Source organism: Pan troglodytes, chromosome 5, assembly GCF_028858775.2.
Source record: "Pan troglodytes isolate AG18354 chromosome 5, NHGRI_mPanTro3-v2.0_pri, whole genome shotgun sequence".
Taxonomy (NCBI): Eukaryota; Metazoa; Chordata; class Mammalia; order Primates; family Hominidae; genus Pan; species Pan troglodytes.
Genome location: NC_072403.2, coordinates 145,829,173 through 145,853,816, shown reverse-complemented (window position 1 = coordinate 145,853,816; position 24,644 = coordinate 145,829,173). Strand labels below are relative to the sequence as shown.

The following is a 24,644-nucleotide window of genomic DNA, read 5'->3' as shown; positions in this document are numbered from 1 at the left end:
AATCTGCAAGAAAAAAAATTCCTATTTGTTATTTGGTAACAGAGCATTAAAAGATACTATACACATGTGGTGCATATATATATATATATATATATATATATATATATATACACACACATACACACACACACACACACAAAATACACTTCAAAAAGAAGCCAACACACTTTAGCCGAAGTCTTAAGCTTGCATAGATTTTAAAAAAAAGAAGTATGAATACAATTTTTGTTAAAATAGAAAATGGGGAATAAAAGTTATAGAATGAAGAGAGATCTTTTCCAAACTTTTATTTGTGCACATTCAATTGAAAAAGATAACTTTTACAGGTTCTTTGGTGCCCATATTCAGCATACAAAAATGTAAAAGACTATTCACAAATAAAACACATTAGCTCAAAATGGAAAAAAATAACAATGACGACAATAAAACAATCTAAGGTAGTGCACACTGTGACAGCTCTGCTTATGGGGACATGAGAATTACTGCGAAAATAAATAGAATGTCCTTTTGTAAAAGCAGCAATATCATGTCTTGTAAACTTCCTTTTATATTACAGCAAGGTTTGGAATAAAATCCAAAGGGACTGGAGCTTACACTGTAGCCATGAATGAATAAAAGAGTCTATTTCCTCAATTACTGTTGGTCCAGTTTTCCTTTTGAGTCCAATGTGCAGCAGGTTTAAAAGGTGCTCAGTTAGAGATTCTAACCAATTAAGTGGTGAATTATAAAATTTCTTTCCTGCTTTCAAACACAAATGGGTAAATCTGTTCCACAGCAGTAGCAACAGCCTTTACATTGGGCCCTGTAATAAACACAATGGAGGAAGGAGTGAGAAGAGTTGGAAAAGGGAGCACTAGGAAAAACTGATTTTCCAGAATTAAAAATATTCAAGTGGTATAGAATATCAAGTTAACTGTTAAAAAAAAGAAAACTAGACATATAATTATACACATAGCCATAATAAGTAAAAATAATACAGATTTTGTTCTGGGCAATTAAAGGACATATGAAACACAAAATGAGGTTATTCACTTTGTTTTAGGGCATACAAACTATCATGGACTAATATAAAAAGCACTGTAATATAATATGTACATGAAAGGAAGGAGTAACAAATGGGACTAAATAACAGCTATCCTTTAAATCACTATCATCTGGCTTCTGGTTAGGCTACAACAGAGGCTCAGGAATATGGAGGAACACAGCAGAGTGAAACAAAGCTGCTACCAAAATGTTGGGAAACCAGAATGCTGGTTTAAAAATCCCCACAGATTTACCACCACTGGGTATCCACATATTTATTACCAATCTGGTCATTTCACCCTCAGAGCTTATACAAGTCAATAGAAAACAAAAAAAGCACAAGGCTACGAGGTGACCATGCATTATGCTAATTCTTGAACAACTTTATAAAAATGTAATCTTTCATTTAAATCGCTAAAAAGAAACATAAAAAAGGACAATGAAAACTATTCTCATAAAATTTTGAATAAAAATGGCTTCACCAATACACACTTAACCTCTTTTGAAAGACCCAGGAAACTAACAAATCCACCCACTGTAAACTCTCTGAAAGTCCTAACCACACATCCTATCTTGGTCAGGTCCTTCCTGACTCACTTTACCCCCACCTTGCTATGCTTTGCTCACGGGAACCAATTCAGTAACATTTCATAGGCTATTCCTGATCTAAGTAAATAATGCATACTGCTTAACCAGGTGAATTGTCTTCAGTTTGTTATTGTTTTGTTTAATATCTAGTAACTCAGTAAATACAGAGTTTTACATATGCATTGTTTTATTATATACTTAGTAGAGATTGTTCAATAGGCTCTGTGGCTTCTCAGACATCCAGGCTCCAAAGTGTAGAAACAGAGAGCTGAAAGAAGGGAACAAACAGACTCGTCTCCTATCATCCCATATTTAAGATGCAGGTGGGATCTTGGGAATACGTTTTGAAAGTCCCCAAGGAAGATGGAAAAACCCATGGGATGAGTCAAAACTAAAGTTTATTTGTTGAGAGACTAAATTATTTTCCTCTGTGGATTGAAGAAAGAAAAAACAAAGCTCAAGGACATTAAAGACATTTTCTTTAATTCTTTTTTGCCTAAGGTTGGGCCTGACTCCCAAGCAATGCCTCTGTACAATTTATAATCATAGTACCATTAAAATGTCACACAGCATGCTAATGCTACCCTTTGACATGAATGCCTAGTTTTCTGAAACCACCCTTTCTCCAAATAAAGATTAAAAGATATAGCAAGACAAACATAACAAACAGGTACCAATTATATTTAATATTTTGCTTATGTAAAACCTCTGTGAAATTTATGAGTTTCTCATGAGAATTTTAAATGTAAGATATCATGAATTTACAAAAAAAAAATCATACTATGGATACATATACCAGAAAAAATATCTATCTATCTATATATATATATAGATATATATATTTTTTTTTTAGACAGAGTCTCACTCTGTTGCCAGTCTGGAGTGCAGTGGTGCGATCTCAGCTCACTGCAACCTCCGCCTCCCGGATTCAAATGATTCTCTTGCCTTAGCCTCGCGAATAGCTGGGACTACAGGCGTTCACCACCACGCCCAGCTAATATTTTGTATTTTTAGTAGAGACGGGGTTTCACCATGTTGGCCAGGATGGTCTTGATCTCTTGACCTTGTGATAAGCCCGCCTCAGCCTTCCAAGTGCTGGGCTTACAGGCATGAACCAATGCACCTGGCCCACCAGAATATTTTTAAAGCTCCAACTGGAAACTACTCAAATGCCCAATAAGAACGAATGATCTACATACAACTACATAGAATATAATATAGATGAAACTCACTAAGATAATGCTGAGTGAAAAAAGACACAAAATAGTAAGTGTAACATTTATAAATAGTACAAAAGTAGGTAAAATGCATCTAGTGTTAAAAGTCAGGAGACTGGTTCCTCTAAAGGGCAGAAGTGACTGAAAGGAACAAATCACACATTATTTCTATCTTGGTATGAGCATCTTGTATCATTCAATCCATAATTGATAAGTGTGGTTTCAATATCATAGAATACCTGTTACTGTGATACTTCCTGTTGAAAAAATCTGTAACGTAGCTCTTAGAGATTTTATCCGATAGCACACAGCAGGATGAAGTTCAGGTTCGTAACTACACAAAATAAGCCACAATTAATATAAATATTTATACCCTGACTAGTAATTTCAAATTTGGTAATCTTTCAAGATAAATTGCTTCAAAGACTTACCTGGCATGAGGTCTATTGTTCTTTGTGAATTCTGGCAAACGGATTTCAAATGGCATGTTACACACTGCCAGAACGTTAACAACCTTAAAATCTGTAAATATTACCTTTAGGAGAGAAGTAAAACTCAATAAATTTATTTTGAAACAAACAAACAAAAAATCTGCTCATCATGGCAATCCTTAAAAACAAGGGCAAACAAGATAAAACAAAAACGTTTCAAGTGTATGTTTAGTACTGTAAGTTGTGTAGCATGGAAAGCTTTAATTCAGTTTTTTAAAAAGCTCAAAAACTCCATTAAAAAAATTAAAACCTGAGGCATTTGCATGATCAAAACAGTATGGGTCTTTCTAATCATATGTTTAATTTTTTAATACTTTAAGTGAAATATTTAAAACTACTGAGAAAGGAGAGAGAATAGTGAGGGAAAAAGTTTAAGTCCAGGTCATCCTGCTAGAGTAAAAATGGAAAAGATGTCACTTTAAAGTCAGTAAATACAGAGTGTACACTGGGCTCCAAAAGTCAGATGTTTTTCTCATACACAATAAGGCAAAATGACATTTCTGTGAGATTAGCTAGATGTTTATTTTCTTTCTGGGGATAGAGTGATAAATTTGTTTCTAACTAATTGGGATTTCTCTCAACACTTCTAATGTTACACTAAGAAAAGAAGTTCCAAGGCCGAAAATAATGCTGTTAACATTAATAACTTTGGCCACTCCAACCAACATCTTCGTTTCATCTCATTATCTTTTCAAACATTCCTCCTAAAACCACAATTTTGGGTGAGCGAACTATCCTTCAACTCAGCCTTGCACACAGCAGTTGCGCAAAGCCAGGAAACCGCAAAGTGGCAGCACTCTCAAATCACAGTACAACTCAAGCCTCTCTCTACTGCCACCCTCCTCAAGCACCAACCCCCACTCCCCACCAGCCGTTCAGTCTCTTCCTATCACCCTCTACTTCAGAGAGACTGAGTCATCAGCGGGAAAGGTAACTTCCTATCCCCACTTCTACAAACTTGTCTCAATCCCAAACAGCCTTGCCCTCATCTTCAGGGACCATTCTCATCTTTTATCTTTCATTTATTCATCATTTGCAAGTGACCTAGCAAGTCCATAATATGTAATGGTTTTATTCAAAGGTATACCTCTATCAAGTTATAGTGATGAGGCTGACATGCCAGTGACAGTCACGTTACAAGTGTGAGAGCCTGCCAGCTGGTGTGTCCATGTCAACGGCCTCTGCCATTCTCTATTCACCATTCTGACCTGGCATTCTTGAGATGACCAAAAACCATTTTGTTTGTGTACGTCAGAGGTGAAAACACTTAAAAAAGAGTTGAAAAGGAAATTAACTTGTGAGGAAACAAGTCTCTTTATGGGAAAGGAATTAGGGAAAAAGCTAGGATCCTTTACAAATACCCACATAGCCAAATTTTGCTACTAATTTTCACACTGAAGGGCAGTATTAAAAAACCTAGAAAAAGTTTAATCATAAGAATAGTACGCATAGTGATTTCTTGAGTCTATTACAATTTTTAATTCTATAAAAATAAATCCTTGAATATTTGTAGTTTAGATACTATTTGAAAACGTTACCTGAAAACCTAGTTTCTGCAGACTACGGGCTAAGCGTCTGGCACCAAATTTAGCTTCTTCTTCACTACGGTTTTAAGGAAAGAAAAAGATTATCAGTTACACAGGAAATAAATTTTATACTGAGGAACATAACAAACTTTACATATGATTTTGCTGTTAAGTCTAGGAAAATGTCCTTTCCATGAGGGAAAAAGTAAAAAATAAAAACAAAAAACCCAAGTAGCATTTACCTTGTTGCTCCAGTGCAAATAATTTTTCCTGAGGACCAAATTGTAGCTGTAATTCTAGGTTTTCTAAGCTTCATTAATACTTTCTGGGGGGAAAAAAAATCTGATTACCTCATAAGCATTATTTTTCACATAAGGTTCTGTTCTATATAGTCATATTAATGTCCAAATACTACTCTCCAAGCTTATCCAAGACTGCAATAACTGCTCTCCAAATCTACCATTCTGAAATCAAGTACAATACCGAACACAAAGAACATATTAATCCAAAAAGACATTTGATTAATTAAAAATACAAGGTGTATAGAAATCTCTCACTCTATATACTTGAAATCAATGTACTCCAAGTATATAAACAATTCAACTCTCATTCCACCCCAGTCACATAACTGGAACTTGCATGGTTCCTCACACACACCAAATCTGTTCATGCTTCAGAAGCTTTGCAGTAGCTGTTGCTTTCATTTGGAATATTATCCCCTCAATATTCTCACTTCATTCAGGTCTCTTACCAGATGTCACCTCCTGAAGAGAGGCCCTCCCTAATCATTTCCCTGAAACACCCATCCCTTCATTGCTTTCTAATTCCTAATTCTACTTTCTGCTGCTTCATGGTACCCATCACTACTTTATATTGCATCCTAGAGTTGAGATGCTTATTACATACTCAAGTTCAACATCGGCATCTTGAATAAAGGAGAAATGTTGGAGCGGGAGATGTAATTGGAAATTCATTTAAAGCTATGGGTTACAATGAAATAACTACAGAGTGTGTATAAATAGGTCAAGGACTAAGCTCCAAGAAAATATGCAAATTTAAATTTTCATTCCAACTTTTCATTAATGGAAATATTTGTTAGATGCTCATTCTATGTAAGAAAGACATAAATGCTCACTGACTAACATAAATGAATCAGATGTTTCTGCTTAAAATTTTTGTTACATTTTGTGTTCTTCATTCTCTGTCATATGCCATATTATCAAACTAGAAAGCTATTAAATCTGGGCAGACTCAAAATTCACCAAAGATCAAGATAAAATTTGAACTAAAATACATTATAAAATTTCATATACAAGTGACTGAGAAACACTTGACTGAGTTTATCCTACATTTAATTGTCTCTCACCATCACCAGCTTGTCTATCAACTCAGAATTTTCAATTAACCTGCCTTAAAAAAACTACTTCCTTTCCATATGTCATGCTGAAGTACCAAAGCAGTGTTAGGCATATTCCTCTCTAAACTTTTGAGCAGACATATTTATTACTTTTCTAAAGGAAAGATGGGATTGCTGACAAACTTGAAAATCTTTGTGAGTCACTGAAATTTTTAATTGAATTTAATTCATCTTTACTTAGTTTCTAGTACTAAGAATTAATGACGGCCAGGCACGGTGGCTCACGCTTATAATCCCAGTACTTTGGAAGGCTGAGGTGGGTGGATCACGAGGTCAAGAGATTGAGACCATCCTGGCCAACACGGTGAAACCCCGTCTCTACTAAAAATACAAAAATTGGCTGAGCGTGGTGGTGTGCACCTGTAATCCCAGCTACTTGGGAGGCTGAGACAGGAGAATTGCTTGAACCTGGGAGGCAGAGGTTGCAGTGAGCTGTGATCATGCCACTGCATTGCACTCCAGCCTGGCGGAAGAGTGAGACTCCATCTCACCAAAAAAAAAAAAAAAAAATTAACTAATGGCAATTTACATAGGTATCCTGGCATCTAATTTTTAAAGCTAAATAGAGCCTTGAGATACATTCTTAATTTTCATAACAAATGTGTAAAATACATATTCATCTCATCAATCTTTGGTTTATAATGACATCCAATGTCTTTTATAATGTTAATCTCAAAACACTAAGGTTTTATTATTACTTATTAATATTCAGGCTTTAAAATATTACAGGTTTAACAAAAACTAAAATTTAAGATGTCCAGGTTAAGATATAAATCATATTATTTTCAGCAGTTTGTTATGAAAGAAAACCATCTACCTTTGTTAAAGAATATGACAATTAAAATATTATAAAAATTATAATATATATTAAGGCATCATTCAAATATAATTCAAATATAATCATATTTGAATAGGTACATGTGCGAATATAAAGGTCCCTTTCTTCAGTTAAAATAAATTGAGAGAACAATAAAATGTCTCTGTAACCAATGAGTTCTTTGCTGATTCAGGTACCAGCACTCTATGTACAAAAGCTTGTACCTCCATGAGAGGAGGGATTGCTTTTACAGGGCTCACTTCTGTATCCAGGACAACCAGCACATGGTAAGGTGCTCATAAACTATCTGTAGAATGAATACATTTTAGTATTAGTCATAGAACTATAAAATTAGGCTATGTAGTACAAATACGAAAACTCAGATACTTACTCCAACATCACGTTTATAAATTACATTTGCTCCTTCCAAAGCAATCTTCCTTAAGTTTAAATGACATCTTGTTCTAAAAACACAGACTACATTTGTAATTAGAATGTCCAATGCAACATCACTGTCTGCATCCATTGGGGTGGTTTTAAAATTTAGCTTTCCACCACGAAGATCACATCCTGAGAAATAAAACAAAATAAAGTCATTAAACTTAAATGTTGTTAATTCACTTTTCACAATTTTGCAATTGAAATGTAAAAAATGAATCTATATTATTTATTTTTCAAATGTTACTAGAATCAAATCATGTCCCTGGCCGGGCACAGTGGCTCATGTCTGTAATCCCAGCACTTTGGGAGGCCAAGGTGGTTGGATCATCTGAGGTCAGGAGTTCGAAACCAGACTGGCCAACATAGTGAAACCTGGTCTCTACTAAAAATACAAAAATTAGCCGGGCATGATGGTGCATGTCTGTAATCCCAGCTACTAGGGAGGCTGAGGTGGGAGAATCACTTGAACCTGGGAGGCGGAGGTTGCAGTGAGCCGAGATCGTACCACTGCATTCCAGCCTGTGAGACAGAGACTCTGTCAAAACAAACAAACCAAATCATGTCCTTTCTTTTCCCCACTAAAAATGTCATTTTTAAAAAAGCTAACATGACATCTAATATATTTCAAAATCTAGGCCTAACTTTCATTCCTTAAACTAAAAAGTAACTTTTACTTGACAGGAGCTTGCCAGACTTATCTCCTGCTATTCACCTCTACAAACACTACGTTCCAGGTGTACCACAGTAATGACAAATCCCCAAATGCACCGCGTTCAAGGGTTGGACTCTGGTCTCAATGTCTAACCATTAGTGGCATATAACCCTTCTCATGCAACTTGCTGGTACTATAAAAAATATGACACACTTCTATTTCAAGCAGAGTAACTGACTTAAGTTTAAAGCAGCAAAAATATGAATAACATTTACTAACAGACTTTTCTCATTACTAACCATTCATTCATTATTTTCTTTCTGAACACCTATACACTGAAGATAATGGAGGGAAAGAAATAATTAAGGCAAAGTCTTTTGTCCTCAAGGAGTTTGCAAACTTGGGTGTACAGGAGGAGCTCTACCAAGTAATTTGCATAATACCATTTTTATCAAGATCAGAATCTTCCAATATGTATTTGCCGAGACTCCTATGATTTATACAAACAAACAAGCCCCAGTTTTTACTAAGTACGTGACTCATGACCCAGCTAAAAAATTCTCTTTGCATTTTCACACTTCAAAAAATAAACAATGGCAATTTGACTTAACTCACAAAAAGATCAGAAAATGATAAAAACATACTATAGTTGTCTTTAAAATTCCTTGCAGCCACAATGTAAAAAACTAGTATTCTTTATAATAAGGATTCAAATTATTATATAACTAAAACAGTGAAGGGGCCAAGAGTCTAAATAAAGAAGGTCTTGTTTCTCTGCCTTTCAGTTTCTGATAGAACACAGTGGCAAACCAGACCAAGACTTCTGACACCTCTATAAGACCATATGGCATTCAATTCTGTGTATCAATTGTACCTCAACTTCATTATATTTTTTCACTCTTATATTCCCATATTCCCCTCAATCTGTGTATCTTTTTGTTTTTCTGTTATTTGTGCATGTCTGAGCTACCTCAAATAATTTTTACGTATGAGGAGTGAGGCAGGGGTGACAACAGGAACTGATGGATAGATATATAGGCAGACAGATTAAAAAGCAGAGGCACAGGGCCAGTTTATTACCACTGGTCTTAAGCACGTGCAATGTCTGACTCACCACTTAATAGCTATCAGAACTTGGGCAAGTTATGTAACCTGTGTCTCAGTGTTCTCATATGTAACATGGAATAGACCATGCCTACCACACAGCAGTGTTGTGAAAATTATATAATGTATGAAAAGTACTTAGCATATATATCTAGGATATTGTAACAGTAAATGACAGTAATTATTGATGAAATAAGTTCAAATCAACAGGCAGAGGATTTCTTAGCACTACTTCCCATGATTACATTAGAGCCCAGTTACTGAGCCATCTGGACAGCAGCAGGTTTTCTGCTAGGCTCCTGGCTGCTTACCCCAACATCCATTCCACCTTGCCTTCATAATGATCAGAGCTCAGATGTTTAGCTGGGTACAATGTGGCAGAAATAAAATACTATAGATGTCAGCCTCCCTGGCAACAACTGGTATAGCCAACTGGCCACCTGAATATGTTCTGGTCAATGAGACATAAAATAAAATGGTTATGTATCCTCTGGGAAGTCTACTTAGAGCAACCAACTAAGCCAGCAAGGGCTCCTTTGCCTTTCTGCCCTTTTTCATTCTTGCTGTCTAGAGGTTGGATGAGAGCTAGAGCTCAAGTAGCCAATTTTGCACCACGAGACAATGAGGATGAGGATGGTAGAACAACAAGATAGAAGCAGCCTGGGCCCCTGAGGCTGTGAATCTCCTTATTATCCCTGTTCTTCTTAATTCTAGACCTCATGAGTATGAGAGAAAAATCAGTTTCCCTCATGTTGGATTTCTGTGATATACAGCCAAACCTAATCCTAACTGTTGCACATCCCTTGAGGATAAGCTACCACAAGGCAACTACTGAAGAAGAAACTTCATGCGAATCAACTATCAAATTTACTATTTTACTTGTTTTTATATCAAACAGGAGAAAACAAATTGATTCAGATTTACTACTTTGAGTTCTACTCTACTCTGAATTTACTACTTTGAGTTCTGCCTGAGGGGACAACACTAAGGACAATATAAGTAAAACTAAGTCAAGAAAAAAAAGGGTAAAGAAAATCTGTGTGAATGCAAAAAAGAAGCCTTGAAATTCAAAATTGGTGATTTTTCATCATTTCAGCAACTTAAATTTTAAAAATAAGGTCATGCGAATAGTTCATCATAAGTTACTAAGTATTCATATTTTATAATATGAGTAACCTGAAAAGCAGGCTCAGAAAAGATTGCTTTAATAAGAAGTTTCCAATTAAAGATGCAATATAAAAAGTCAGTACTTTTTTAAAAGAGGCAACCTACATAAAAGACCACATTTTTCGAAGCATGAAAAAAGGTCCACTTGCAATCAGTTCATCTGTCTTGTAGAACGAGAGCACAGAACTGGATATTAACAAAGATTTACTTTCTAAAGCTAAACATATTATATCCCTTTTCAATAGGATAATTAGAATGACAGTCCAACGAAACAGACAAATCGCAATTTCTTTTTTTTCTTTTTTTTTTTTTTTTTGAGACCAAGTCTCGCTTTGTTGCCCAGGCTGGAGGGCTGTGACGCGATCTTGGCTCACGGCAACCTCCGCCTCCTGGGTTCAAGCAATTCTCTGCTTCAGCCTCAGGCACCCACCACCATGCTCAGCTAATTTTTGTATTTTTAGTAGAGACAGGGTTTCACCATCTTGGCCAGGTTGCTCTTGAACTCTTGACTTTGTGAGCCACTGCCTCGGCCTCCCAAAGTGCTGGGATTACAGGTGTGGGCCACCGCGCCAGGCTGACAAATGGCTCAGTTTCTACAAAGCATCTGATTGCCTAACATGTCCCTTGTATTTTTAAGTGTAGTGACATAATTTATCGATGGGTTAAACAGGTCTAACTAAATATTAGTAGTTCAAAGGCTTAGGTTATTCTTGAAAACACAGACTCACCACTTTGTTTAAATTAAAACAAGAAAAACAATAAAACAGCTAAAGGAAAGATGGAAACTAATTCCCAGAAGGGAACAAATATTCCAAGTTGTTTATGACTATGATGGTACCTACAGTTAAACACCAGAATCACCTATTTCCCCTACTAAATTCTAAGCTTCTTGAGGTGAAAGACTCTTTTATAGGTCTATATATTCCCACGACTCAACATCGTATCTGAAACATTGTAAATGTTCAATTATTTGGTGTATGAACGCTATGAAATCCAACATTTCAAACTCTTAACTATATTAAATTTCTCATCTACCTAGAATTCCAAATTATTTCTTTTAATTCTAAGCATGAAAAAAAAAACTGTTAGCAAGGCTGAAACTATTTCCAAAGCCACCTATTTTCACTGAATGCAAAAGAGTTAACAATCTTTTTTTCCTACAAGCCCTTTGACACAACATTCATGAAAATGCATATACAGTACATTTCATTATATTTCATGGTGGTTTATACATGATTTTTTTAACTGGTTGTATAGATTCCAAGAGGAATGTGTTTAAGCAACTCCACCAAAAATACAGCATTTGAAAGTGACATTTAAACTCACAAGGCTATTAAGCCTGCTAATCATGGCACTACCATATATTTAAGATATACAAAAAGGCAAAAAGAACACAATGAACATCTATGTACCTATCACTCAGCTTAAAAAATAAACATTACAATACAACTGATGCCTCCCCATGCTGTTCTTCCAAATCACATCCTCCTCACCTTTCCCTCCAGAGAAAGCCTCTACTTTCAATTGCAGTCTTATCATTCTCATATATTTCTCTTAAACTTGTTATACACAGTGTTATATTCCTAAATCCAATTAATTCTTGATTTTTGAAAGATTATTGATGAATCTGGTTTGCTAATACTTCATTTACTTATTGGGTAGAATTAGCCTATACTCTTCCTTTCTTGTATTGTCCTTATCTGGTTTGAGCATCAAGATTATACTAGACTCATTAGACAATTTAAGGTGGCTTATTTCTTTTTTCTTTTTTAATTCTCTGGAAGACAGGTTAGAAGACGTTACCTGAAGATTATCTGGAACTGTTTCTTGTTTGATAAATTTTTAAGACAATTTCTAATTTTTAAATTAGATTGAATTTAAACTTTTAAATTCAATTTCTTTAAGAGTTTTAAAATAATTCATGTCTCTGTTTTCTTTAAGTCTATTTTGCTAAATTAAATTTTCCATTTCTTCTAAATTTTAAAATTTACTGGGCATACAATTCTTCATGGTTGTCTTAATAATCTTTTGAAGTCTCTGTTGTAGCCTACTTACCCTTTTTTCACTGTAGTATCATTTATTCCTGCTTTTTATTGCTCTCGTCAATCTTGCTTTTTTTCCACTTTGGTTTCTTCTCAGAACAAACTATCAGTAGATGATCCTCTTTAGTGAATTTTTTGCCTATGTCCATTGTTTCCTTCCTTCCACAGATTTAATATATTCTTTTTCTAATTTCTTAAATGAAAGTATTTAAGTTGAATACTTAATACTTTAGTTTTTAACTGTCTTTTCTTGTATAAACATTTAAGACAATTATAACCCAGTGTCTTAGGTGTGACTGAAGTTGGATATGTGTTTTCATTATCTCTTAATTCTAATGATATTAAAATTCATTTTTTCTTAGACTAATCATTTATTTAGCAGTTCTTTGCATTTACTAGTAATTGAGGAAATGCTAACTTAAAAGAATAAGATGACACTTATATTGGCAAATATCAAACGATGTTGAAAGTGTGAGTAAATCAGTGTTCTCTTACAGTCTGGTACAAAAACTTTCTATAGGAGATACTCTGGCTGTGTGTATTCAGATAATTTAAAATGTAAATATATGTGGAACTACAGTCAACCAGTAACAATAAGAAATAACTGAACTCGTCTGGGCACGGTGGCTTACGCCTATAATCCCAGCACTTTGGGAGGGCGAGGTGAGTGGATCACGAGGTCAGGAGTTTGAGACCAGCCTGACCAACACGGTGAAACCCCGTCTAAAAATACAAAAATCAGCCGGGCGTGGTGGTGCACGCCTGTAATCCCAGCTACTCAGGAGGCTGAGGAAGGAGAACTGCTTGAACCCAGGAGGCGGAGGTTGCAGTGAGCTGAGATCGCGCCACTGCACTCCAACCTGGGTGACAGAGCAAGACTCCATCTCAAAAAAGAAATAACTGAACTGACCAAAGTATAATAAGATGATATATGGCAATTTTATTTATAACAGAAACAACCTGCACATCCAATGAAAAGGAACTAGTTAAATACAGTACAGTCTTATATAATAGACTACTAAATGGAGTTTATAAATTACAAAGCTAGACAGATGCAGAGATGTAGACAGAGGTCCATAATGTTTGCCAGAGTAGAAAAAATTATATGTCTAATTATGAGTTCATTTTGGCTTATGTATCTACATATGCATTTACATAGTTATATCTGCCAAAATGTTAACAACTGTTCTATTCAGAGAATTGGCACAGCAGGGTGACTTTTTTTTTTTTTTGGTAAAGTCTGGATGTTTTAAAATAAAAAAACAAATATATATATATATGTTAGGTTTAATATAAGAAAAATAGTTGTTCCCATTCTGATTTAAATACAAATACCAATTATTTGCCCACTGCCCAAGGCCTAATATTAAGACATAGCTTGATCAGGTGTTTTGTCCTGTTTCTCAAGGAAATGGTTTAGTGTGATTTGTCAAATATCTTCTCATAAAAAAAGCAAACTTCAAAACTGTAGCCCTTCAGGAAGTGGCATATTTCTAGCTTTCTATTAAAATGCATCATAGAAGTTAAAGCACATTCTTCCCCACTCAAAGATTTTGTGTACAAGAACACATCATCTGTATTTTTGGTCCTCTTTCTAGTGGTATTCAAAAACATTACTCCAGCAACTACAATGAATTGAAACCTTAACTGGAAAACATCGCCACCTTCTGGCTTTTACAACAAATTGCATCAAAGACTACTGCATTTAAAATTTTCCACACCAGGAAAGATATTTAAACTGAAAGGCCACAATAAACCCTGTCATAAAAACGAAGCAAAAATAAATCTAAAATCTAATTGAAAGCCAAGAGAATAAATAAACCTGAGAATACAGAAAAGAAGAATCTAGCTACTTAAAGTATACTCAAGTTGAAGCTGAGGATACAGAGGAATGGGCCTTAAGGTTCTAACCACAAAATTACCATCTATGATCTAAGAAATGGCAGAAGCAGGGGAGGACTGATAATAGACCGATTTGCAAACACAATAGGAACCCACATGGTCTCCTAGAGATAGCTCTTTTCTAAAAGAAAGACACGCCATTCAAAGTAACCTCATATCCTTTATAAAGCTCCCCAAATAGTAGATTAGGAAATAGACATTTTGTGTCCCAATCCCAACACATTACTTGACAGTCTCTCAACACATGCCTAGAATCAAGATGAAGAAAAGCTAACATTTGCCTTTTAGAACGATGTTCTTTCCTATCTGTTTGATAGTATAAAATAAGCCTTATAAAAGGGGGCTCTGACCTAGTGTTCCCATTTAGATATGTGACACTGGGCCACTTACCTAACCGCTCTCTAAATCCTCATTTTCTCATCTATAAATTGGTGATAATACCACCTGTACCTCACAGGGTGCTTTTAAGGATTAAATATTATTATCCATGCCAAGTATATAGCATACAGTATGTGTTCATTAAATGGTGGCTATTACTGACAGATGGATTCACCAATAGTTGAATATTAATTGTATTATTTAATGAATTGATGCAAAACTTGAGAACAGTTACAGATGAGGGGAAAAAAACAAACAAACAAACACCAAGATCATAATAGGTTAGGCAAGGGTCAGCACACTACAGCCAATGGGCCAGTGCCTGTTTTGCAAAAGTTTTATTGGAACACAGCCATGCCCGTGTGTTTCCATAATGACTACGCAGCACAACTGAGTAGTTGTGACAAGAACCAAATGAACCACAAGCCTAAAATATTTACTCTCTGGCCCTTTAAGAAAAAGTTTGCTGATTACTGGACAAGCCCAAAGAGGCACTACCAACAAAATAAAATTTATCACTGATAAATGTAAGGCCCTTATTTTTAATTAAAATGACAAAATGTCTGTATAACATGGTCCTTGATTAGATCCCGGTTTTAACAAATCAGTATAAAAGATATTTGAGAGAAATTTGAGTGATTTGAGTGGATCTGAATAGATCTGAGTGACATGAAATTATGAAATTACTGTTAATTTTGTTAGAAGAGAAAATAGAGTGGTTATGTAGACAGACTTTTTTTTTAGAGATGTAGACTCAAATACTTGGGGGAATGTCTTGTCTGCAATTTAACTTTAAAATCTTTCACTGTTTGAACTCAGTAACAAATACATTGAGATACAATTTCAGATGACTCTTGATGTCTGGAATCTTGCCACCAAACAAATTTGGATAATCTATTCTAAGATAAAGCACAGACTTGTATAGTAGTTATCACAGTATTTTAGGACCAAAAAATGCTGTATTACTGCTTCACCTTTTAACGATTATTAGATCAAGATGACAGAGATTACATCCAACTGAAAAGCTTTTGCACAGCCCAGGAAACTATTAACAGGGTGAAAAGCCAACCCACAGAACAGGAGAAAATATGTGCAAATTGTATATCTGATAAGAGATTAATATCCAGAATATATATATGAAATTCAACCAACTCAGCAAAAGAAACAAATAATCTGATTAAAAAATAAGCAAAACACCTTAACAGACACTTCTCAAAAGAAGACATACCAATGGCCAACAGGTATATGAAAAAATGTTCAACATCACGTATCATAAGGAAAATGCAAATCAAAACCACAATGAGATACCACCTCACTCCAGGTAGAATGGCTATTATAAAAAAACAAACAACAACAACAACAACAACAAAAACACCTATGTACTCGTGAGGATGTGAAAGAAAGGGAATACTTTACACACTGTTGGTAGGATAGTAAACTCACATAGCCATTATAGAAAACAGTATAGAAGTTCCTCAAAAAATTAAAAATAGAACTACCACATGATCCAGCAATCCCACTGCTGAATACATATCCAAAGAAAACGAAATCAGGATGTTGAAGAGATTTCTGTACTTCGCTATTTACTGCACCACTATTTATAATAGCCAAGATATGGAATCAATCTAAGTGTCCAACAGTGGAAGAATGGATAAAGAAAATGTGAATATTATTCAGCTGTAAGAAATCTTGTCATTTGTGACGTTAGTGAACCTGGAGGACATCATGTTAAATAAACCAAGCCAGACACAGAAAGACAAATTCCTCATGATCTCACTTGTATGTGGAATCTTAAAAAAAAAAAAAAGTGTTATCATCGAAGCAGAAAGAAGAGTGATTAACAGAGACTGAGGAGAAGAGGATGCGAATGAACGGAGGTTGGTCAACTGATTTAAAATTACAATTGGATTGGAGGAATAAGTTATGGTGTTCTATTGCACAGTAGGGTGACCATGGTGAACAGTAAAGTATATCATAAAATAGCTAGAAGAGAGGCTTTTGACTGTTCTTACCACAAAGAAATGATAAATTCATGAGGTGACAGATGCCCTACCCTGATTTGATCACTATACAACAAATCTGTACCTCATAAATATGTACAATATGTACAATCATGTGTCAATTAAAAAATAAAAAACCAGCCTGGGCAACACAGATAGACTCAATTTCTACAACAAATTTTAAAATTAGCCAGGTATGGTGGTGCATGCCTGTGGTTCCAGCTACTTGGGAGGCTGAGGTGCACTGAACCTGGGAGGTTGAGGCTGCAATGAGCTATGATGGCACCACGGCATTCCAGCCTGGGTGACAGAGTGAGACCCTGTCTCAAAAAAAAAAAAAGCAAAAACAAAACAAAAACAAACCTTGGTGACAGATATATGAGTGTTCATTACGCTACTCTCTCCACATTTCTGCCTAAAAGTTTCCATAATAATTTCTAACAGCTGTTTAAGATTAGGACTTTATTTAATAATAGGTTATATTAAGACAACATGGGGTTCAAAATGTACTGTATTACTTAAACAAACACATATACACATAAACTTAGGTTAGATAAGAATGTCCAGACCAAAGAGAGTAATAGCCTTTGCTATTGAAATATCTACAATATCCAGAATTTATCAAATTATTATTTAAAGATACTAAAGATATTATTTCCAAATATCCAAAGGAAAGTACGATGGTGTGAGATATAAAAACAGTGAGCTGTGTGAAGAAAATCTTAGGACATTTAGCATAAGAATGGAAAAAGAGTAGTTGTTCTCAACTGAATAAAAAAGAAAATTGACAGAGTCAATTGAGGTCACATGAAAGATCTCATGAAGCCACACAAAAAACCACATACTTAACACTACAAAGTGGTGGGCTCCCCAGAAGATTCGTGTCCAAAAAGGGAAGGTAGAGCTAGATAATTAACCAACAGTTAGGAGTGGCACAAAACAAGTCTTCTATTAGGTGAAAGATGAGACTAGACTGATGGTTTTTAAGATTCCCATCTAATTCTAAAATCCCAGGAGCCTAACATATTAGATGAAGATACATTCTAGACAAATGTAGGAATTATACAGTAAATTTCCATTTTAATTCTAGAATTATTCTGTTAGTTTAGATAAATTATCATCAATTCTGAACTCACCACTTTCCCTTCAGCATGCATTTGTGTTCAAAGGGGCAGTAATGGGAGAGAGTTAGATGCACTAAGGTCTAACAGTTGAAAACCTTGCACTTGTTTGGCAGGGTGACATTCTATCATGAGGATATTTTTATGTCTGGCCCAAGAGCTTATACTTTAGGAGTCAGTCCACAGGGTTGGCATTTTTATAGTCTAGCCACATGAAGAAAATTTTACCAACAGTTTGCCTGGCCATAAAAAACCTTGTATCTTCCAAAGAAAAAGACTATATTTTACCACTCGTAAAACATTTAACAAATGCTTAAGTGAAAGCAAAAGTATTTGATGTACAAAAAGCATCATTACATTCAGTTAAACAGAAAGTTAAACTATCTTCATTACATATGACTACCTACTATCTATGAGACTCAATCTAGATATTCAGTCTGAAGACTGTTAAGCAGGTAGCATTCATGTGAATAATTTTGTATCAAAGTGAATTATGGTTAAAAAAATCTATATTAAGAAAGCTACAAGGTACTATTTTTTAATGGAAATTAGTCAACAACTCTGAGGTTGCCAGCATCTATTTACTAAAAAAAAAAACAAAAAACGGTGTATTTTATGCTTCAGTCAATGACATTATTTGTAATGGTGTCTAAAAGGTGATGGGGAAAGATTTAAATGATACTGATTTTCTGAATGACTGCTTAAGAAAAGATAAGTTCAATGGTTTACATTCTCATGCAAAAATTCTGGCTGAAAAAATGAAATATTTTGCAATATAAGAAGATATAATTGAAAACCTGTCTCAATAATGTTTAAACAGTAACCTAGTTAAGATTCTCACTGTTTCGACGAATACTAAAATATATCTATAAAGTAAGAAAGCTTGGATGCTGACCAGGAGTGGTGCCTCACGCCTGTAATCTCAGCACTCTGGGAGGCCAAGATGGGTGGATCATTTGAGGTCAGGAGTTGGAGACCAGCCTGGTGAAACCTCGCCCCTACCAAAAATACAAAAATTAGCCAGGCATGGCAGTGGGCGCCTGTAGTCCCAGCTACTGCGGAGGCTGAGGCAAGAGAACTGCTGGAACCCAAGGGCAGAGGTTGCAGTGAGCAGAGATTGTGCCACTGCACTCCAGCGTGGGCGAGAGCGGACTCCATCTCAAAAGAAACAAAACAAAACAAAAAACTTGGATGCTAAGACAGTAGACATCAATTGTAATGGAAGCTACACGACAGTGGACTAGTTCTGAACTGCTCCTGTTCTCATTTGTAAAACACAATACCATTTACCTCTCATGATTGTTTTGAAGAATAAAAAAACTCACAAATTTTGATATGCTCTATTAAAGCAATGTATTAGTGAATGCTAACAATAATATTAACTAATATAGTATTGTGGATAAAGGAAAAAAGTGTATTTTACTGACTACAACCTTACATTTGGAAATTCAAATGCAAAGATGAGAAATTTGGCATATGATTCCTTACTATATAAAACCAAGTTTTATTTTGGATAGATTTCTTAATATTTCAGATAAACTGTCTAAGTATACAAGATTTAAGGAAGATAGCATGTCATTTTCTGATTATATAAGAAATACTCAAATAGTCACCTGGCCAGGTGGATCACGAGGTTAAGAGATCGAGATCATCCTGGCTAACATGGTGAAACCCCGTCCCTACTAAAAATACAAAAATTAGCTGGGCATGGTGGCACGCGCCTGTGGTCCCAGCTACTTGGGGGAGGCTGAGGCAGATGCAGGCTGCAGTGAGCCGAGACTGCATCACCACATTCCAGCCTGGTGACAAAGCGAGACTCTGTCTCAAAAAAAAAAAAAAAAAAAAAAGAAAATAGTCACCCATAATCCTAACAGTGATAACTGCTTTTTTCCTGTGCTCATATAAGCACATGGTCCTAGGCTCTAAATCCATATATTTGTCTGTGCATATGAAACAAGATTGGGATCGCACATGCTGTCTTACCTAGTCAGCAAAGGATTTTATAAAAATCTTGGACAACCTGAGATATGAAAAGCAGCAATACTGAATTAATTGATTTTCCTTGAATACTAATGAGGGTGAACTTTTCAAACACAGTCATGTGCTGCCTAACAATGTTTTGGTCCAGGGGTCCATAATATTATAATACCGTAGTTCTACTACACCTTTCCTATGTTTAGATACCCAAATACTTACGATTATGTTACAACTGCCTACAGTACTCAGTAAAGAAACATGCTGTATAGGTTCACTGCCTACAAGCAATAGGCTATACTACATAGCCCAGGCGTGTAGTAGATTCTACCGTCTGGGTTTATATAAGCATACTCTATGATGTTCACGTGATGACAAACTCACTTCTCAGGACACATCCTTGTCATTAAGCGATGCATGACTATATTACTAACCATTTGTATTTCTTTAAAGTTAGCTGCCTCCTATCTTCTGTTCATTTTCCTTCTAAGATTTCTTATTGATTTATGGAAGCTCTAATATATAAAGAATATTAACCTTTTGCCCGCTTAATCTAATTCATTCTGCTGAAAATGATTTATGCCCACTTCTACATGTGATCCACTCCCACTTGTTCTACAGCTGAGCATCACCTTCATTCAATCAATTCTATAACAATGAACTGGAAATCTAAGCATTAAGACCCATACTAGGGGATAGGGACCTGGTAGTGAACAGACTCGGTTCAGGAAACAGCAGATGTTCTCAGCTGAGTTAAGAGTAGGAACTGCTCAGGCCTGAAGAAAGAATCAGCATGGCTATGGTGAGAAAAGTGAAAAGGAAAGTGGCATAAGACTAGGCTAGAAATGCAGGGAGGGGTCAAATCATGCCTCCTATGCCACGTTCAGAATTTTCATGTTTATCTCAAAAGTAGTGGTTAGCTAAAAAAGAAGCAAGAACTGACATCACGTATTTGCATTATAAAAATGTATCACCACCACTCGGCAATGGGAGGATGGACTGAAAGAGAAGAATGGGTAGCACAGCAGTCCAGGCAAGATGACAGGACGGACCACAGTGGTAGTACTGTTTGAAAATGCAAAGTAGTAGACACAAGACAGGCAGTTTTAGGAGATAGAGTGAACAGAATTTTCTGATTGATATGGGGATGGAAAAAAGGGAGATGGAGAATGACTGCAGGTTTGTGGCCTAAGATACTATTTACTAAGATAGGAAACACTGGAGAAAGGGCAGGTTTGCAGGGCAGATGAGAAAGGTAGGAGGGGTTAACAATTCGGTTTTGGACATTTTGAACTGAAGGAACTTGTGAGACATCCAAGAGGAGATACGGAGCAGTTAATCAGCTAAAAGTCCATTGCTCAGGACAGGTCTAGGTTAAGACTGGAAATGAAAATTTGGAAATCCTAGTGCAGAAGGTAATTAAAACCATCATGGGTGAAATTTAAAAATCAAAGGAACTCAGAAATCTGATCCTCAATATTAAGCCAGAGTGTCTCTATTCTGAGTCCCATTTGGTCAATGGTAATGTTACTATACATACTTATATCACAGTTTTCCACACTACAAACTATGGTAAAATGTTTCCTATTTATAGTCTCCTTGGTAGACAATAAGCTCCTCAGAAGCATGATCAAATCTTCTTTATTTCTGTACCCCAGCCTTGGCGTAGTTCCCAATGCGCCATACACATTCAATAAAATGTCTGCAGAGTTTAACTGTAAGCTTGAGGTTATTAAAAAGCAATGTTTACTTACACACCCACACGACACACACACACATGCACACAGGCACACACACTCTCTGTTTCTTTCTGTCTCTCTCTCTCTCTCAAGTTGAAGAGCTCAGCAGAATGCTTGGGTTAAATCTAGACTCTACCACTTATTAGCCATATGACTGTGGGTAAGTTAACACCTTTGTGCCTCAATATCCTCCTCTGTAAAATAAGGCAGATAAACAGAACCCATCATAGTGTTGTGAAAATTAAATTTCATATAAAGCGCTTGGCACAGTACTTGCACATGACAAGCATTCAAATGTAGCTGTTCTTATTGTTACTATTATTATATCTCCTTTCTTCATCTTCTATGGATGGAGAAATGTTCAAAAATGGAAAGGATTTCTAGTTACTCACTGCAGTCCTCAAGCTTTGGAACACAAAAGCAAATCATATTCCTTCAAGTTTAAAAACAAGTGGTAAAAATAAAGAATACAACTTTGATGTATCTGTTAAGTGAAATGAGTACTGAAAAAAGCACTAAATTTAACAGTGAATTAAAAAAAAAAAACCCACAAAACTCCAACAATAACAAAACCATCAAATCAAAGCAAATAGTTGTTGATCATGGGGTTCTTTTTTGGTGGTGCTGAGGGGAGTGGGGACAGGGAAGGTGGCGAATGAAACAGGAAAAGACTGACCAAATCTACTACATGTTACGAAATAGATATTATGCTAAATTTTACTTCATTAGGTACCTGCAAAAAAGCAGGAAAATTAGAAGCATAATGGGTTTGGATATTAAATTGTGATACAAGTTTATGATGTTCATTTCATTTAAATTGTAAGGTATTTGTTTTCTTGAGCAGGTCTTATATGTGCCCCTACTTCCCATATTACGGACTATAATTTTAAAAGCTAAAAAGTTTCATCTCTTTACTGAGAAGTTTGATATTTGTCCTAAGCTACTGTAAGTGACTATAATTTGTAAGACTAATTTAGCCATTAAATTAATGCTAACAAAACAGCATAATTTTTAAAAGATTATTAGTTTCATTTACAAGTGTAAATGTTAATTCACTAGGGTAGCTAAAAGACTGAATAAATCTTCTCATAAGTTGGTGTCAGAATTGGCATGCATCAAGATCAAGCCTCTCTATATTCTGATTTATTTCAAGGGTGTGAATGCAGGGCTCAAACTTGAAGCACTGATAACTCATCAAGAATTTAATCAAGAGAAAGTACTGCATGGGGAAAATACAACGGGTGAAACTTCCTATTTTCATAGTTTCGACTGTTTTTATAGAGTTACCCCTCATATAAAATGCTCTAGCATAGACAACCTGTTTAAGGTCTATGTCATGCACAAATGCCGTTTTAAGAAAAGGAAGGTCAGATTATGAAATTAGTTACTTGGGAAAATAAAACAGAGTTCAGCCGGGCATGGTGGCTCACACCTGTAATCCCAGCACTTTGGGAAGCTGAGGCGGGTGGATCACGAGGTCAGGAGATCGAGACCATCCTGGCTAACACGGTAAAACCCCATCTCTACTAAAAATACAAAAATTAGCCTGGAGTGGTGGCGGGCACCTGTAGTCCCAGCTACTCGGAGGCTGAGGCAGGAGAATGGCGTGAACCCGGGAGACGGAGCTTGCAGTGAGCGGTGCCACTGCACTCCAGCCTGGGAGACAGAGTGAGACTCCGTCTCAAAAAAAAAAAACCGAAACCCCCCCCCAAAAAAAAACAAAACAAAAAAAACAAACAGAGTTCAAACATTTCTGGTTTAAAAAACAGTACAAAATATACTTAAAACAAACATGATTACATAATGAACACTCTTTCCACATGTAAGCACCATTAGGAATTTCTTATTTAACTCAGAGCTTGTCAGATCCGAGTAACTGGTTGAAGGGTGCGTCACTCAAAAAAAGATAAACACAGAGAACTTGGCTAGAGATCAGAAGAAAGCCATACATTTTTAAAACCTGAAATTACGGTCTGTGAGAAAGTCAAGAACACTACCACAACAGTAGGGTGAGTAATTTAATGATAATATACAAGTAAAAGAATGGGTTCTTACACAGAACACACAAGAGTGATAAGGAAGTTTTCTGATTGGAACATTGGTTCTTTTTTTTGAGACGGAGTCTTGCTCTGTCGCCCAGGCTGGAGTGCAGTGGCGCGATCTCGGCTCATTGCAACCTCTGCCTCCCGGGTTCGCACCATTCTCCTGCCTCAGCCTCCCAAGTAGCTGCGACTACAGGCGCCCGCCACCACGCCTGGCTAATTTTTTTTTTTTTTTGTATTTTTAGTAGAGACGGCGTTTCACCATGTTAGCCAGGATGGTCTCGATCTCCTGACCTTGTGATCCGCCCGCCTCAGCCTCCCAAAGTGCTGGGATTACAGGCGTGAGCCACCGCGCCCGGCCGGTTCTTATTAAGAAAAAGACAAGGACAGGCCTGGTGGACTCATGCCTGTAATCCCAGCACTTTGGGAGGCCAAGGTGGGCAGGTTGCTTGAGCCCAGGAGTTAGAGACCAGACTGAGCAACATGGTGAGACTCTGTCTCGACAAAAAAATACAAAAATTAGCCAGATGTGGTGGTGTGTGCCTATAGGCCCAGCTACTCAGGAGGCTGAGGCAAGAGGATTGAGCCTGGGAGGTCAAGGCTGCAGTGAGTTATGATCACACCACTGCACTCCAGTCTGGGCTATAGAGTGAGACTATGTCTTAAACAAATAAAAAGACCAAAAGACAAAACAACAGAAACAAGATAATAACTATGAAGATGCTCAAATCCCACAAATACAGATTTAATTGACCTTGATAGGGCCCTAATTTTGAAAATATTTCCAAGATGTTACTAATGGGTAGTCAGTTGAGAACCACTGGGTTGAAACACCATCATAGGGTAATTAAAATAATGGAATTTCCCTCTCCATAAATCCTTAAAAAGGGCTCTATTCTTCTATCAGTACTGTTTATCAGAGAACATCAAGACTTCTACATTCTGTTTACCATCCCTTGTTTCCCAAACTCCACTTCATGCTTTTAAACCAGCATAATCTGTC

At 36.2% G+C, this 24,644-nt stretch overlaps 1 protein-coding gene across 4 annotated transcripts in view; it reads right to left on the bottom strand.

Moving 5' to 3' along the window:
* Positions 1-272: 272 nt before the first annotated feature.
* The window catches only part of TBPL1 (TATA-box binding protein like 1), a 36,488-nt gene continuing 12,116 nt past the window's right edge, over positions 273-24,644 (bottom strand). For 2 of the 4 annotated variants that reach the window (XM_009451740.4, XM_009451739.4), the window contains exons 2-7: positions 7,471-7,649; positions 5,088-5,170; positions 4,858-4,921; positions 3,260-3,363; positions 3,068-3,162; positions 273-802 (exon numbers count right to left, since the gene is read on the bottom strand). In XM_009451740.4, coding sequence (XP_009450015.1) covers positions 723-802; positions 3,068-3,162; positions 3,260-3,363; positions 4,858-4,921; positions 5,088-5,170; positions 7,471-7,605 — 561 coding nt within the window. In that variant the 5' untranslated portion in view covers positions 7,606-7,649 and the 3' untranslated portion in view covers positions 273-722. 4 annotated transcript variants of the gene reach the window in all.